Genomic DNA, 15,211 nt, shown 5'->3' on the forward strand with positions numbered 1-15,211 from the left:
AGAGGGTCTGTGCTGACAATGGAGAGCCGATGGAGATTGGGGCGATGGCACCCCGCTCTCAGGAAAAAGGCCGCAGGCTTTCTGAAGGCTTGTGCTTCTATTGCGGAAATTCTGGTCATTTTATTAAGAACTGTGTGCTTCGTATGAAGAAAGAAAAAAAAATGGTCAGTCATGCACGTATTGCCTGTTTAAATTCTAAGGGAGTATTCCTATCTGCTACTACTGCTGCTCAGGATGAATTAATTGAATTTCGGGTTTTTGTGGATTGTGGTTCTACTCTGAATGTGATTGATGGGGGATTCTTGGAAAAACTTAGATTAGAACCTAAAACTTTGTCATCCCCTATTGCTGTGGTTTCTGTTGATGGCTCTCCCTTGAAGAGTGTTACTCATAAGGTCTGTGAATTTCCCCTCACTATTAATGGTATTCATCAAGAGAATTTGGATTTGGTGGTATTGGATAATTTGCCTTCTCCAGTAATATTGGGGTTACCCTGGTTAAAATTGCACAATCCTGTACTGGATTGGTCTACCAATGAAATTAAGTCCTGGAGCCCTAAGTGTTATGACAAGTGTTGTAACGGACGTATTGCTGCGGTGGAAAAAGGGGAATTAACTGTACCTATTCAGGATTTTTGGAGAGTTTTTTCTGAGGAGGAGTCACAAATTTTGCCTCCCCATAGAGACTATGATTGTACCATTGAATTTGTCCCTGGAGCGACTCTTCCTAAAAGTCGTTTATTTAATCTTACTATTCCTGAGAGAAAGGCTTTGGAGGAATACATACAGACAAGCTTGGCCGCCGGTCACATTAGGCCTTCCAAGTCTCCTGTGGCTGTTGGATTTTTTTTTGTAAAAAAAAAAGATGGCGGTTTACGTCCTTGTCTGGACTTTCGTGAGATTAATAAAATTACTGTACGCAATCCTTACCCACTGCCATTGATTCCTGATTTATTTAACCAGTTAGTGGGGGCCAAGTGGTTCTCTAAAATTGATCTCCGGGGGACATACAATTTGTTGCGCATGAAGGAGGGTGATGAATGGAAGACTGCTTTTAACACTCCTGTGGGTCATTTTGAGAATCTGGTGATGCCTTTTGGTCTTACCAATGCTCCAGCATTTTTTCAGAATCTTATTAATGACATCCTTAGACCTTTAATCGGCAAAAATGTGGTTGTGTATTTGGATGACATTCTGATTTATTCGCCTGATCTGGAGTCTCATTGGCGGAGCGTACGTGAGGTATTACAGTTATTAATGGACAATTCGCTTTTTGCTAAGCTGGAGAAATGTGAGTTCGCTGTACAGAGAATTAGTTTTTTGGGCTACATTATCTCCAGTGAAGGTTTTGAGATGGACCCGGTTAAAGTTCAAGCTGTGCAGGAATGGCCTAGGCCTATTGGTTTGAAATCGATACAGAGGTTTTTGGGTTTCGCCAATTATTACAGAAAATTCATAAAAAATTTTTCTATTATTGTCAAACCGCTGACCGATCTCACCAGGAAAGGTGCTAATGCGGTTCAGTGGACTTCTGAGGCCATTGAAGCTTTTGTGTTTTTAAAGGAGAGGTTCACCTCTGCTCCCATCCTTATGCAGCCTGATGTGACTAAGCCGCTTTTGGTTGAGGTTGATGCTTCTTCGGTGGGGGTCGGTGCGGTGTTGTCTCAGGAAAATAAGGATGGAGTACATCCCTGTGCCTTTTTTTCAAAAAAATTTTCTGAGACTGAACTTAATTACGATATTGGTAATCGGGAATTGCTGGCAATTAAACTCGCATTTGAACACTGGCGTCACCTCTTGGAAGGTGCTGAATTTCCCATTCAGGTTTTCACTGATCATAAAAATCTGATCTATCTTGATGCTGCCAAGCGCTTGAATGCCCGTCAGGCTAGGTGGGCACTTTTTTTCTCGCGGTTTAATTTTTCCGTTACTTACATCCCGGGTACCAAGAATGTTAAAGCGGATGCTTTGTCTCGCAGCTTTTCTCCCATGGTCGGTGTTGAGGAGGAAGAGGAGAGCATTTTACAAGAAGGTGTTGTGATTGCCGCTTTGGACTCCGTTTTGGAGGATGAGATTCTTAAAGCTCAGGAGAATGCCCCATCTAACACTCCCCATGGGAGGTTGTTTGTGCCTAGGACCTTTAGGAGAGATTTGTTTGTTGAGTGTCATGAGTCTCGGTTGGCAGGTCATCCAGGAATTTCTGAGACCAAGAGACTTGTGGGTCGCAGTTTTTGGTGGCCTGGATGGCAGAAGGAAGTCATTAAGTGGGTGCGCCAATGTACTGTGTGTGCTAGATCCAAGTCTTCGCATGCTCCTGCTGCGGGGTTGCTTTGCCCTCTGGAGGTTCCTAGTGCACCTTGGACACATCTGGCTATGGACTTTATTACTGACCTTTCCCCCTCTGAAGGTTTCACGGTCATCTGGGTGGTCGTGGACCGTTTTAGCAAGATGTGTCACTTGGTTCCCTTCATCAAACTGCCTTGCGCTAAGACACTCGCTAAGGCCTTTGTCAAGGAAATTGTCAGACTACATGGTGTTCCTACTGACATTGTTTCTGATAGGGGACCTCAGTTCGTGGCTCGTTTTTGGCGTGCCTTTTGTGACAGGTTGGGAGTTCATTTGTCGTTTTCATGCGGATATCATCCTGAGTCTAATGGCCAGACAGAAAGGAAGAACCAGGATGTTGAGCAGTTCTTGCGTTGTTTTGTGGCAGACAATCAAGAGGGGTGGTCTGAGTTTCTGCCACTTGCTGAATTTGCTCTTAACAACCATACATCCTCTTCTGCTGGGTGTTCGCCTTTTTTTTGTTGTTCTGGGAGACATCCGTCTTTTGGGTCATTCTCCAAATTGGTTTCGGCTGTGCCTGAGGAGGAGAGTTTTTCCGGTGATTTGGAGAGAGTTTGGACGGATGTGCGTGGTAATCTTCAGGAGGCTAACAAAAAATCTAAGAGGTACTTTGATAGGAAACGGCAAGAGGTTTTGTTTGCTGTTGGTGACATGGTTTGGTTGTCCTCTAAGAATCTGCGATTGAGGATTCCTTCTAAAAAATTGGGTCCCAAGTTCGTAGGGCCCTTTAAGGTGCTTCAGATAGTTAACCAATCTGCTGTTAGGTTGGAGGTTCCTACGTCCTGGAAGATTAACCCGGTGTTTCATGTTTCTCTGTTGAAAAAAGCTGATGTGTCGGATGGTGACGCCTCTGCCACTGTTCCTCCGGTGGTGGAGGACGGGGAATATGAAATTTCCCGCATCCTAAATTCTAGATGGTATAGAAGGAGTTTGCAGTATCTCGTCGCTTGGAAGGGTTTCGGACCTGAGGATAACTCATGGGTGAGGGCGGATGATGTTTCTGCTTCCAGACTTGTCAGAGCTTTTCACAGGAGGTTTCCTGGTAAGCCTGGGCCTAGGGGATCCGGAGGATCCTCTTAGAAGAGGGGGTACTGTTATTACTCTCCTGTTAGTTTTTTTTTAGTTTGCTGGTCACATGACCATTTTTGCCTATTTAATCCGGCTCCGCCCTCCTGGCCTTGCTGGACTTCATTGTATTTACTACTCTTGAGCTAGCTTGGTGCTCTGTTGCCGTTCTCTGTTAGTTTTGCTAGGTCTTCTGACCTCTATGCTTTTTGTTGTGTGTTTGTCTTTGACTGCTACTATTTCTGCTAGGAGGTGTCCAACTTATCCCAGTCCCTAGTTCTTGTAGGGATCCCTCCCTCACATTTATAGGTCTTCGTACAGACTAGCCGAGGACTTTAGCGGGTCTGATCGCAGGATCAGGTTCCCCGTTACATCGTAGGGATCTAGTTTAGTTCTATTGTAGGGACAGATCTCCTGTCTTTCCTTAGTCCCTGTAGCAGATCATAACAGGATCTCTTTCTGGAGCACCTTCCTCTGCCCTGGTTTGGCAGTGTCAGCAATCTGTTGGAGCAAAAACAACACTTCTCTCAAACAGTTACCGACAATATTTGTACCCAGTATCATATACAAGTCTGTATCACCACGATTAGACTCCACTACAATTAGTCCTTGGTCCTTTAGTTCCGCTCTCCCCACCTTCACTGTCACATCCTTAACCCCTACTAGCTTAAGAGGAAGGCTGTTAGAGGCATACGCGGAGAGGTTCGGGGCTGGCGGCTGGAGTTCATCTATGGACCAGTACCTTTTGTAGAGGACATCAGGCATGATGGTTACCTGAGATCCAGTGTCCAGCAGGGCAGGTGTCGCGATACCATCCAGCACAATAGACAGGAAAGGTCTTCCTCCCACGAACTGATGGTACCAGCTTGATGGGCCTGCTTGATTTACTCCTGGGTGTCGGCCCTCGGCCCCAGGGTTTGCTCATTTAAAGGACAGTTCCGCCCTGTGTGGCCTGCCTTCTGGCAGCGGTAGCAGATTAATTCTCCTGGAGGGTGACGTTGGTCGTTGGTCCTCCCAAGGGGTGGCGTTGTCCTCCTCCAGGGTGGCGTTGTCCTCCTACGGGGTGGCGTTGTCCTCCTTCTTCTCATCCAGGGGACATCCTCAGGGCTGTCGGCGAGTAGTATCCTTCCTTCCGGCTCAGGCTCCTCCTGTAGCTGCAGGGTGCTTAGGACAGTGGCCAGGGTTTTACTTAACTGGCGCACTTCAGAGCGCAGGCTGTCCAGCTCGCTAGGGGGCACTGTTTGCATCTTTGTTTCCGCCGTTAATGAAGGAGCAGTGGGTGCTGCGGGCACTGGGGTGGCCCCACCCTGGTAACGCTGGATAGCAATATCTGATGTTTCTAGGGGCTGCAGACCCTTTATAGCCATGTCCTAAGGGTGTCAAAGGTGGCATCTGGATGGTCTAAGGCCCACCACCGTACAGTTCAGCTCTCCTCCTGGGACCTCAACCCCCGGATGAACTGTTCCATCAGCATTTTATTTCCATTCTGTATGCTGGCTGGACTAACCTGTTTCAGGGCCCGCAGGGCTTCCTGTACACGCCAGGCATAGTCTCGGACACTGTCCTCAGGTTTCTGGACGCAGTGATAGAACCTCATCCGGAGATCTGTCTCAGTGCGGTTTTCAAACACAGTTTGCAGTCTCTTAAAGATGATGGATACTGATTCCTGGTCTGCGGCTGGCCAGGTTTCAACTTCCCGCTCTGCGGCACCAGTCAATTGTCCCAGCACAACAGCGGCTCTCAGTTTACCGGTCATAGAATACATGTCTAGCACACCGCATATTTTTCTCCTGAATCCGGACAGGGTGTCCGGTTTTCCGTTTTACTGGGGGAGCCACTTCGTTCCAGGGATATACGGCAGGGCCATAGGTATTAACGGGGTCACGACCCCTGCTGGTGGAGCGGCCGCTCCGGCCTGTGCAGTGCCGGGCGCAGGTTGGGCATCAGGAGCGTTAACCGGTGCTCCAGCAGCTTGCTGGTCGTCGGCCATTGTTGCGCCCCCCTAGTGAACCGGAGCCTACCTTCTTCACTTTTTTCAGGTAGGCCGCAGCTCCGCGGGCGACGGTCTTCTTACAGGACCTTGCGTCGCTCGCGTCTGACGTCAGAGCGTCCTCTGGGCTCCTTCCAGGACCTGACGCTTCCTGGTTCGACGTCAGGGGCGGGGCGTGTCCTGAGCTTCGCGCGCTTCCAGCGGTTACGCCCCTCTTCTTCCCGCGGTTACGCCCCTCTCCTTCCTGCGCGGCGACAGGAAGATGGCGGACAATGGCAGGAAATCTCGGGAATGGCGGGAAACCTTCACCACAGTGAGTATTGCAGTCTTTTAAGGCGCACAGTACCCGGTGGCAACGGGCATGGAATCCTGTTCGTGACGCCAAAGCTGACGCGCCCCCTGGGCCGTGGGGTACTCTGCAGCCGGGCCTCTGGTTGCTGGGGATATCACGGTAGCTGGCCCGGTCCGTGACCCAGGGCGGTCAGTAAAAAGGGGAATAGTTATAGGGGATTTAAGTGTTCGTGACGCCACCTGTGGAATGCGGCTAAGCGGTGCCGCCGCTGCGGAGCAGTCCTCTGGAGCTGGTGTTACGGCAGTAGGGATGGTGTGGCTCTCCACAGGTAGAGCTAGCTCCAGGGTATCGTGGGGTGTAATGAATGGTGGTGCAGGGGAGAGACGGCAGGACGGTCCCGGAGGAAAGACGGACACTCACACGGGGGTAAGCTTCAGTATCTTTACTGGTGATGTTGCAGGCACGGTCCAGGGTACTCCAGGTGAAGGGCACACTTTTGGACTCTCCCCAGTGAGCGGGTATAGGGCCTCCTGATCCGTTGCTTTATTCTCTAAGCTTCTGACCTGCCTGGAGCTAGGCCTAGCTTGGTTACTGTCTCTTTGCACCTGCTGACCTGGTGGTAGGGCCTTCTCTTTGGAGATCACTCTCCCTGGACACTGGGACCTCCGTGACTCCTAGCCCTGGTACTGTAATCAGCGTTTGGTGAACCTGGGACCTGTAGTCCTCCAGGGGTTCCGGTGGTTCCTACTGGGTATAAGGCATCCCTGTAGGCACGGACCCGGTGTCCAGTATATATATCGGGGTGAGCCTGGTATGCTCCTTTGCCCCCTCGCTAATTCTTCCTTCTCCTCTCGCCTTCGGCCCACTCAAGGCCCTCACTAGGCTTTCACACGTGCTGTAGGCCTTGGCTCGCCTAAGCACGGCAGCCAGCTTGCTGCCTCTTCGCTGCTCTCTGAGCGTCAGCACGCTCTCTGCTCAACTCTGAGCTCTGTCCCTCTCTGTCTCTAAGCAGGAACTAATCTCCAACTAAACTGAGCTGCCAGGCTCCACCCTCCCTATCACTATCCCTAATGGGCTCCCTCTGCTGGTCTGAGGTGGAAGGGTGGAGGTGTGTGAATGTGTGAGGGCCTCTTGTGGAGAAGTCCATCCATGCACCCTTCTGGGTTTTGTGGCACCAGTGCACAGCAGGGCGCCACACATAGTTGTGACTTAGGTCCGGCTCTGCCCTTAATTATTTGGACATTTGCTGATGAACTACAAGAGTTAGGTACCATCCCGACTGGGTACACCTTGTTGCAGTGGGATGGCTTTTATGCTTTTTTGCTCTTTTTTTTTTAAATCAAAATAGTGTTAACTACGTCCCCTATGTTATTTACATGTACTGTTACTATTCACTTACTTATTATAGGGTATTTGCTCATTTTGTTTTTATCTTGGCTTCTGGTGATGTACTATAAGTAGCCCAAAGTCATTAACCCTTTAAACAACACCCTTGAGCGTCACCTTTGATACCCATTTTAATAGCTATATTGTTCATGATTCCTAGCTGCTTCCAAGTGCATTCACCCCAGGGCACCTCACTGCAATTTATTTCATTATTAGAGTATGTTTTGCTCATTATTAAACTTGTAGAAAGCAAAAAAAAAAAAGTAAATTATATACTGTTAATTTTTGCAAACAAACAATAAAAAAATCTATGTATATATATTTATCTTTTTTTTTGCAAAAAAGAACAAGATGCATTTGAAAGCAACTTCAGCCCCTGCAGCATTGTCCTGTGGCTCAGCAACTACTGTATAAAGTAAAAGTCTCAGACATGCTGGAAGTTGTAGTTCCACAGGCTGCAGCTGGAGAGAACGAGCAAGTGAAGAAATGTGTGTGAGTTTGTGGGAGGAAGGCAGCTCCTATGCAAACTGCTGGGCCAGCAACACCCTATAGGAGGTCCTATAGTCCAGGGGGAGGGCAGCAGCTCCAGGGCATCTACTGACGTGCTTCCTAAACTCTGCTGTCTGTATAGTGTATAAGTGCAGGCACTGCGAGCTGCGCAGCACTGAGGAAGAGGAGGAGGAGGACTACTACTGACAGCATCTGCACAGATTCCCATCATCTGAGCGAGGATTACTGCTGCTATCCTGGAATACTTTTCACCAGCTGAGGTCTCTGTCTGCAGCCCCCTCCCCAGAGCTGATGCTGTGATGTATGGGCAGCCCTGCACCTCTAAGGGGGCATCCTGGCACATCTGCTAGGAGTGACTGAGGACTCCTGAGACATGAGAAGAAGGTCGGATCCCTCGATATAACATGGTGATAACAGCCCTGATCCCATATGGGTTTGGCCATGTGAAGGATTCACAAGTGACATTATGAAGGATTCCTCTGGGGACAAGAAGTGACAGGTGGGCACTGCCAGCACCCACTGTCTGGACATATAAACCACAATCTGCAGCTGACTGGACATTTCCTCCAAGAAGTTACAGGATAGGAGTTGAGTCTTGCGACTCCTTGACTCCCAGCCACAGATGCCTGAACCTGTCTCCTTATGTGTTATGAACCAGTAATGGAAATAAACATTAATCACGGTTACATAGCTCTGGAGGTGATCATTGCTGTGCTGTCCATCGTGGGGAACGTGCTGGTCTGCTGGGCAGTGGCCATTAACAGCACTCTGAAGAATGCCACCAACTATTTCCTTGTGTCCCTGGCAGTGGCTGATATAGCAGTGGGTCTACTTGCCATCCCCTTTGCTATCACCATCAGCATAGGCTTACAGACTGATTTCCACAGTTGCTTGTTCCTTGCCTGCTTTGTGCTAGTACTAACCCAAAGTTCCATTTTCAGTCTGCTGGCTGTAGCCATAGACAGGTACCTGGCCATCAAGATCCCTCTCAGGTAAGACATACTTGTGATTTTGCTATGTTTGCATAATTAAAGTTGGGAAAACCATTAATTAAACTGATTAATTATGGACAGGAGACAAATCACATCATACACTTGTTGCTGAAACAGCAATGTCCATTATACATAATACCTATAGCTATAATCCTTAAGTCTGTGGTGTAGGAGCAATCAGGTTCAATCAGATAAAAAGAACTAAAACTTCCAATCATAAAAAAAATAAACAGGACAACATTCTCATTCATGCTCCATCAGGTATAAGAACATATTGAAGTAATGGTTGTGCATATTTAATATACAATGTATATTAATATAGTTTATTAAAATATTAGTTATTATTAGTTATTCAAATATTAGTTTATTTTGTTCCATTTAACTGTTTTGTTCAGTGAACAATCACTTATTTTGACTCAATCCTGTACTGATGGAAAAACATGCTGTACTTGATACCAGATAGATAGAGTCTTATATACTTATATATGTGTATATATATCTATATATATATATGGTGTATACATAGATATATACATATATATATATATATATATATATATATATGACAGTCTTTCTCTCTATATATAAATATATATATATATATATATCCGTATACTGTATGTATATATACATACATATAGATATATATATATATATATATACACGTATATATATATATATATATATATATATATATATATCTGTTGTTCCTATTAGTCGGTAAATAGAAGTGGCAGCAATGAATTTATTCATATTTCTATCATTAGCCACCTGGGCTACCTTTACTTGGGAGAATTACGTTGGCATTTAAGCTATGAAGGCTCAGTCTGGTATCTCGGATGTAAACCTGAGCATAGCAAATTAAATACATGGGGGGCACAGTACTCCGAAGCGAAAAGCAGACCTTACAATGGAGGTCCGAGCAATGAAAGACTAATCATACATTTATGACCCATTCTATTGGTTTGGTGATGTCTGATAGTTGGGGCTCATTACTTGGTGGTTTCTATAACTCTCAAACACTTGAACAGAGAAAGCCATAAACTTATGCATCTATTTCTCCATTCTCCCATTGCCACCAACCTGCCCATTATCCCGATGGGATCCTACCTATCAAACATTTATTACATGCTCTGTCGCTGTGCAGACATGGAAAACATCTGTTGGACAAACTTTTCTTAATTGTTACATCAATGCCTATTCTTAAGGGGTTGCGAAGATTCCTTAGACCTGCACTATGTTACTTTAGTCCCTGAGAAAAGAACATGTGCAACATTTACCTGTTAGTTGACTCACATCATATTCCTGACCCATTCTACTAACGCTGAGAGGGGCCCCGTAGATTACATTGTTGTGAGCTTTAAAGAATAATTTGAATGAAATCGCCTTTTTACAGATGAAGAGCCTGATTTATCACGTTTTTTTGCCAGAATTCTGGTGTAAAATATCTTGAAACGTTGCAAAATGTTTTCTCATCTCAAAGTTGCACAAAAATGTTGCGACTTTTGCCATTTTTACTTTGACAAAGTGGGTGGTGTGGAATTGAATTCATCATAATTTATGCTACAAAAGTGGCATAAATCACACTAAAAAATTTACGCCAGCCCCTGTCTGGAAGTAGAAGAACATTTCTTACTGATTTAATGAGCCATCGCAGTTTCACTGTACCGTCCACGCCTCTTAATAAATTAGGCACATCTTACCCCAGTGCTACCTTTATGAAGACTGGCGTACAAAACTTTAGTATTAATGAATCAGTCACAAAATCACTTATAGATCTCACTAATGCTATTAAAATAATAATGAGTTATAGTTTCTACTAAAAGACTCAACTGATGAAACAGCGATCGATATAGCAACATAGGTGCTACTATTTAATCCAAACTTGGATACATCATATATTCCAAAAATAAGGTGCATTGTCTAGTGCTTATTGCCTGATTCTAAATGTATATAATGGAACCTCTGGGAAACAAGTGCTCAAAATTGCAGTGAAAAGTGGTCTTCTAAAAGAAGATCCCCAGTAAATACAATGTATGATGGAGCTGAATATCTGTCACAGAGGTGACAGATATATATATTATATGACCACCTCTGTGACAGATATATAAACATGTCACACCTACCAACTCTGAATAGACAGGTTTGTGAACATTAATATCAGCGTGTTGTGGCATCCTAACCCGGAGGTGTGAAGCTGTGTATTTAATAAGAGTACACACCCACAGCCATTCCTATCCTATGATATGTGTTCTCCATCCAGCCTTGCACCCTGGATCATTAATCCAAGCTGTATGGGGCAGTGATTGCACTAACAACACCATTAAACACTAATCACTAACAATCTAGAGACACACCGAGTGTAAACATACACAAGGTAATAATTGCAAGCCATGAATACATACATGGGCACTGCCCTTATACTGATGTGATAATTAGTGATGTAGTAACACGCCATGTCTGCCTCTGTAGGCATTAATCACTTCTGTTACAAGTTTGTCCCAATATTTATTAAGATGTTGCTCAGAGATTTGCATTTACACACAGAGACGGCCCTTTATTCCAATAGATCACTATCTACTGTAGATTAAAGGGAATCTGTCACCCAATTTAAGCATTTTGAGCAGGGGCGTACATAGTAATCAGGGGGCCCCATAGCAGAAACTCTAATTGGGCCCCCCCCCCCAAAAAAAAAAAATGTAAATAATTGTCGGGGTCACCAAAGATCAGATCTCACAACTTTCCATCCTTTACATAGTAATTTTCCTCCTGCTGACGTCCTAGATCTCTCTTTCATTGCGCCATAAAGTGTGATGCCAATAAAAGGGCCCCCCCAAACACAGTATGAAACCCCCATGGTGAATTCCTCCACATGCACAGTATAATGACCCTACTGTACCTCATCTCAACTCCCAGGGTAAAGTATGCAGACCCCAACACAGTATGATCCCCCAACTGTGAGCCGCTAGAGAGGATGGTACATAACAAGGGTGTTATACATAATAAAAGAGGAAACTATATAACTAAGGATGGCGATATACATAATAAGTGAGTACACTATATACTAAGGGACTGTGCTATACATAATAAGGCTACATTCCTGCATCTGTGTGCAGTGTCGGTGTGCTGCCCTGTTTTACTGACGCATTGAGCATGTCCTATTCTGATCCTCAATATTGGATCAGAACAGGACATTCTCTGACCCTCTTAGATCTCATTCTCAGATCCGTGATTTTCATGGATGTGTGAATGGATCTATAAAACTGTACGAGTCTGTGGACCATCTGATAAAAAGATCTGGCAGCACACGGACATTTCACACAAATGTGAGAATGTGGCCTAAGGGATTTTACAGACAACATTATCACTCCAAGTCACACAGTGCAGATACAGAATAATATTTACATCCAGGCACTTACCGCTGACGTCTCATCTTATCAGAGCCGGTTTCTGCTGCTTCTTCTCCATCTGGTCAGACCTTCATGTCGACATCTCCCAGCCACGGCTCGTCTTGTGACGATGATCTCCAGCCTAGAAAATAACAAGGTCACATATTGTATGCATACATGTGTCTCCCCCACTCTGCGTCCTCGAATACAGATATGTAATCCCCCCATTAATATACTATTAGCCACTTAGTAATCAAAATATAAAGTGATAAGCAGCACTGTGCACCCCCATTAACTATAATCTGCACCGGCCAATAATATAAATTATTCAGTCTCTGTGACTCTCCCCAATTAACTAGGCTATGTGCACACGGAAAACATACAAGGCTTCACAGTACAAGCAAAGTGAAACCCCCATAATTGCTCTCTCCCAGCACCCCCATCATTGCTCTCTCCCAGCACCCTCGTCATTGCTCTCTCCCAGCACCCCCATCATTACTCTCTCCTAGCACCCCCGTCATTGCTCTGTCCCAGCACCCCCGTCATTGCTCTGTCCCAGCACCCTCATCGTTGCTCTCTCCCGGCACCCCCATCATTGCTCTCTCCCAGCACCCGCATCATTGCTCTCTCTAAGCACCCGCATCATTACTGTCCCACCACCCCCATCATTGCTCTCTCCCAGCCCCCATCATTGCTCTGTCCCAGCACCCCCATCATTGCTCTGTCCCAGCACCTCCATCATTGCTCTCTCCCAGCCCCCCATTATTGCTCTGTCCCAGCACCTCCATCATTGCTTCTCCCAGCACCTCCATCATTGCTCTCTCCCAGCACCCCCATCATTGCGCTCTCCCAGTACCCCCATCATTTCCTCTCAGCACCCCATCATTACTCAGTCCCAGCACCTCCATCATAGCTCTCTCCCAGCCCCCCATTATTGCTCTGTCCCAGCACCTCCATCATTGCTTCTCCCAGCACCTCCATCATTGCTCTCTCCCAGCACCCCCATCATTGCGCTCTCCCAGTACCCCCATCATTTCCTCTCAGCACCCCCATCATTACTCAGTCCCAGCACCTTCATCATTGCTCTCTCCCAGCCCCACATCATTGCTCTCTCCCAGCCCCCACCATTGCTCTGTCCCAGCACCCCCATCATTGCTCTCTCCCAGCACCCCCATCATTGCTCTCTTCCAGCAACACGTCATTGCTCTCCCCTTCCCCACCATCCCCATCATTGCTCTCCCCAGCCCTATCATTCCTCTCCCCAGCCCCATTATTGCTCTTCCCAGCCCCATCATTCCTCTCCCCAGCTCCATCAACCCCATTATTGCTCTCCCCTGCCCCATCATCCCATCATTCCTCTCCCCAGCCCCATCAACTCCATTATTCCTCTCCCCAGCCCCATCAGCCCCATTATTGCTCACCCCAGCCCCACCATCCCATCATTGCTGTCCCCAGCCCCACCATCCCCATCATTGCTCTTCCCAGCCCCATCATTGCTCTCCCTAGCCCTACCATCCCATTATTCCTCTCCCCAGCCCCATCAACCCCATTATTTCTCTCCCCAGTCCCATCATTCCTCTCCCCAGCCCCATTATTGCTCTTCCCAGCCCCATTAGTCCCATTATTCCTATCCCAAGCCCCATCATTCCTCTCCCCAGCCCCATTAACCCCATTATTCCTCTCCCCAACCCCATCAGCCCCATTATTGCTCTCCCCAGCCCCATCAACCCCATTATTCCTCTCCCCAGCCCCATCAGCCCTCTCTCCAGCCCCAATATTTCTCTCCCCAGCCCCATCATTGTTCTCCCCAGTCCCATCAGCCCCATTATTGATCTTCCCAGCCCCATCATTCCACCATTGCTCTCCCCCCACCTCCCCTCCCCAGCATTTCAGTTAAAAAAAAACAACTTACCTCAGCTCGCTCCCCTGCAGCAGCATCCTCCTGGTTGCCGGCAGCTTTCTTCCTGACCTAGGCGCGCGCTGCATGATGACGTCATCAAGCTGCGCTCGCCTTGGTCAGGGAGGAAGCAGAAGACGAACCCTCCAGCTCCGCTGCTATTCTCCTCCTGACAGCAGCGGAGCTGCAGGGATCGCTCCCTGACCTCCGCGTGCAGCGAGCAGCTGCACCTTGCGGGCCCCTTGGTGCAGCTGCATGGTGGGGACCTGGCGCAGCTGCACCGGCGGCGGTATGTCCACCCCTGGACTGCTATGGGGCCCCCGCGGCTCACGGGCCCCATAGCAGTCGCGTGGTCTGCCACCATTGGCGGTACGCCACTGATTTTGAGCTATTAATATGGGCACACAGTTCATTCACCTGAAAACTCCTTTATGTGCTCATTGTATTAATACATTTTACATGGAGCTGAGCTGCAGTACCCGACACAACCCATGGGCAGGAGCGGTGCTGTTTCTGGAAGGAAGCAGCCATGTTTCTCTAATTATGGACAGCCCATATAATTATAAAATATTGCTTCCTGTAACACTTGAGAATCCCCCCAATAGTAAGAAAATCAATTTCGTAGTCTCTAAACATAACTTGAGTAAGGATGCACCTACACTTGACAATTATCATGAGCAAGTGTTTTTTTTTCCACAAAAAAATCGGCCAGTGTAAACAGGCTGCCAATCACCCGACAAAAAAGCAGAACTACGCTCATTCATAGGGAGAAATTATTTTTAATCTTGCTTAAAATTCATTGTTCTTGGGCAGAACATCTTCTTGTTTAAACACGACATGTGTTGCCGAGAACAATGGCAGCCTACTCGCACAGAGCGATCTCTTACCAATCACTTTGTGTGCATGTGAAGTGCGGTTGCCCAGTTTAAACAGGCGATTAAGTGACATCTGATTGACAAACTCGTATCTGATCAACGATCGTTTAACAGTCGCAGAGAACTCACCCCAAGAGAACTACAGCCATATATAGAGGAACTCTTCATTATTAGGTGAACCTGCCATGACCCCTTATAAAGTGTTCTCCTATGAATCATTTTCATTCCACAGCCCTGAAAGACCATTCACATATGTGACTTTCCATATTTTAAGCATACAAATATACAGCATTGCACATTAAATTTTCTCAACTATAATGCTATGCATGCTAAAGACGTTCGGCTCCTTTCGGCAGACGGGGCAGAATTGGCCCACTCATAGTGGCCACTTTTTCGATTAGTCAAGGTCCTTTGTATATTGGTACTGTAAACTTTCCCCACAAAATGGGTTTGCCTGTAATTAGCCTTAA

The 15,211-nt window shown here is 46.7% G+C and overlaps 1 protein-coding gene across 1 annotated transcript in view; it reads left to right on the forward strand.

Moving 5' to 3' along the window:
- The first annotated feature begins 7,651 nt into the window (after window positions 1-7,651).
- ADORA2B (adenosine A2b receptor) overlaps window positions 7,652-15,211 on the forward strand; it is an 85,390-nt gene continuing 77,830 nt past the window's right edge. Inside the window, exon 1 of the mRNA XM_073667998.1 lies at window positions 7,652-8,580. Coding sequence (XP_073524099.1) covers window positions 8,231-8,580 — 350 coding nt within the window. The 5' untranslated portion in view covers window positions 7,652-8,230. The remainder of the gene's footprint in view (window positions 8,581-15,211) is intronic.

This window comes from Phyllobates terribilis, unplaced genomic scaffold (genome assembly GCF_046119375.1).
Source record: "Phyllobates terribilis strain yellow unplaced genomic scaffold, ASM4611937v1 Scaffold_2__4_contigs__length_985480577, whole genome shotgun sequence".
NCBI classification, from domain to species: domain Eukaryota; kingdom Metazoa; phylum Chordata; class Amphibia; order Anura; family Dendrobatidae; genus Phyllobates; species Phyllobates terribilis.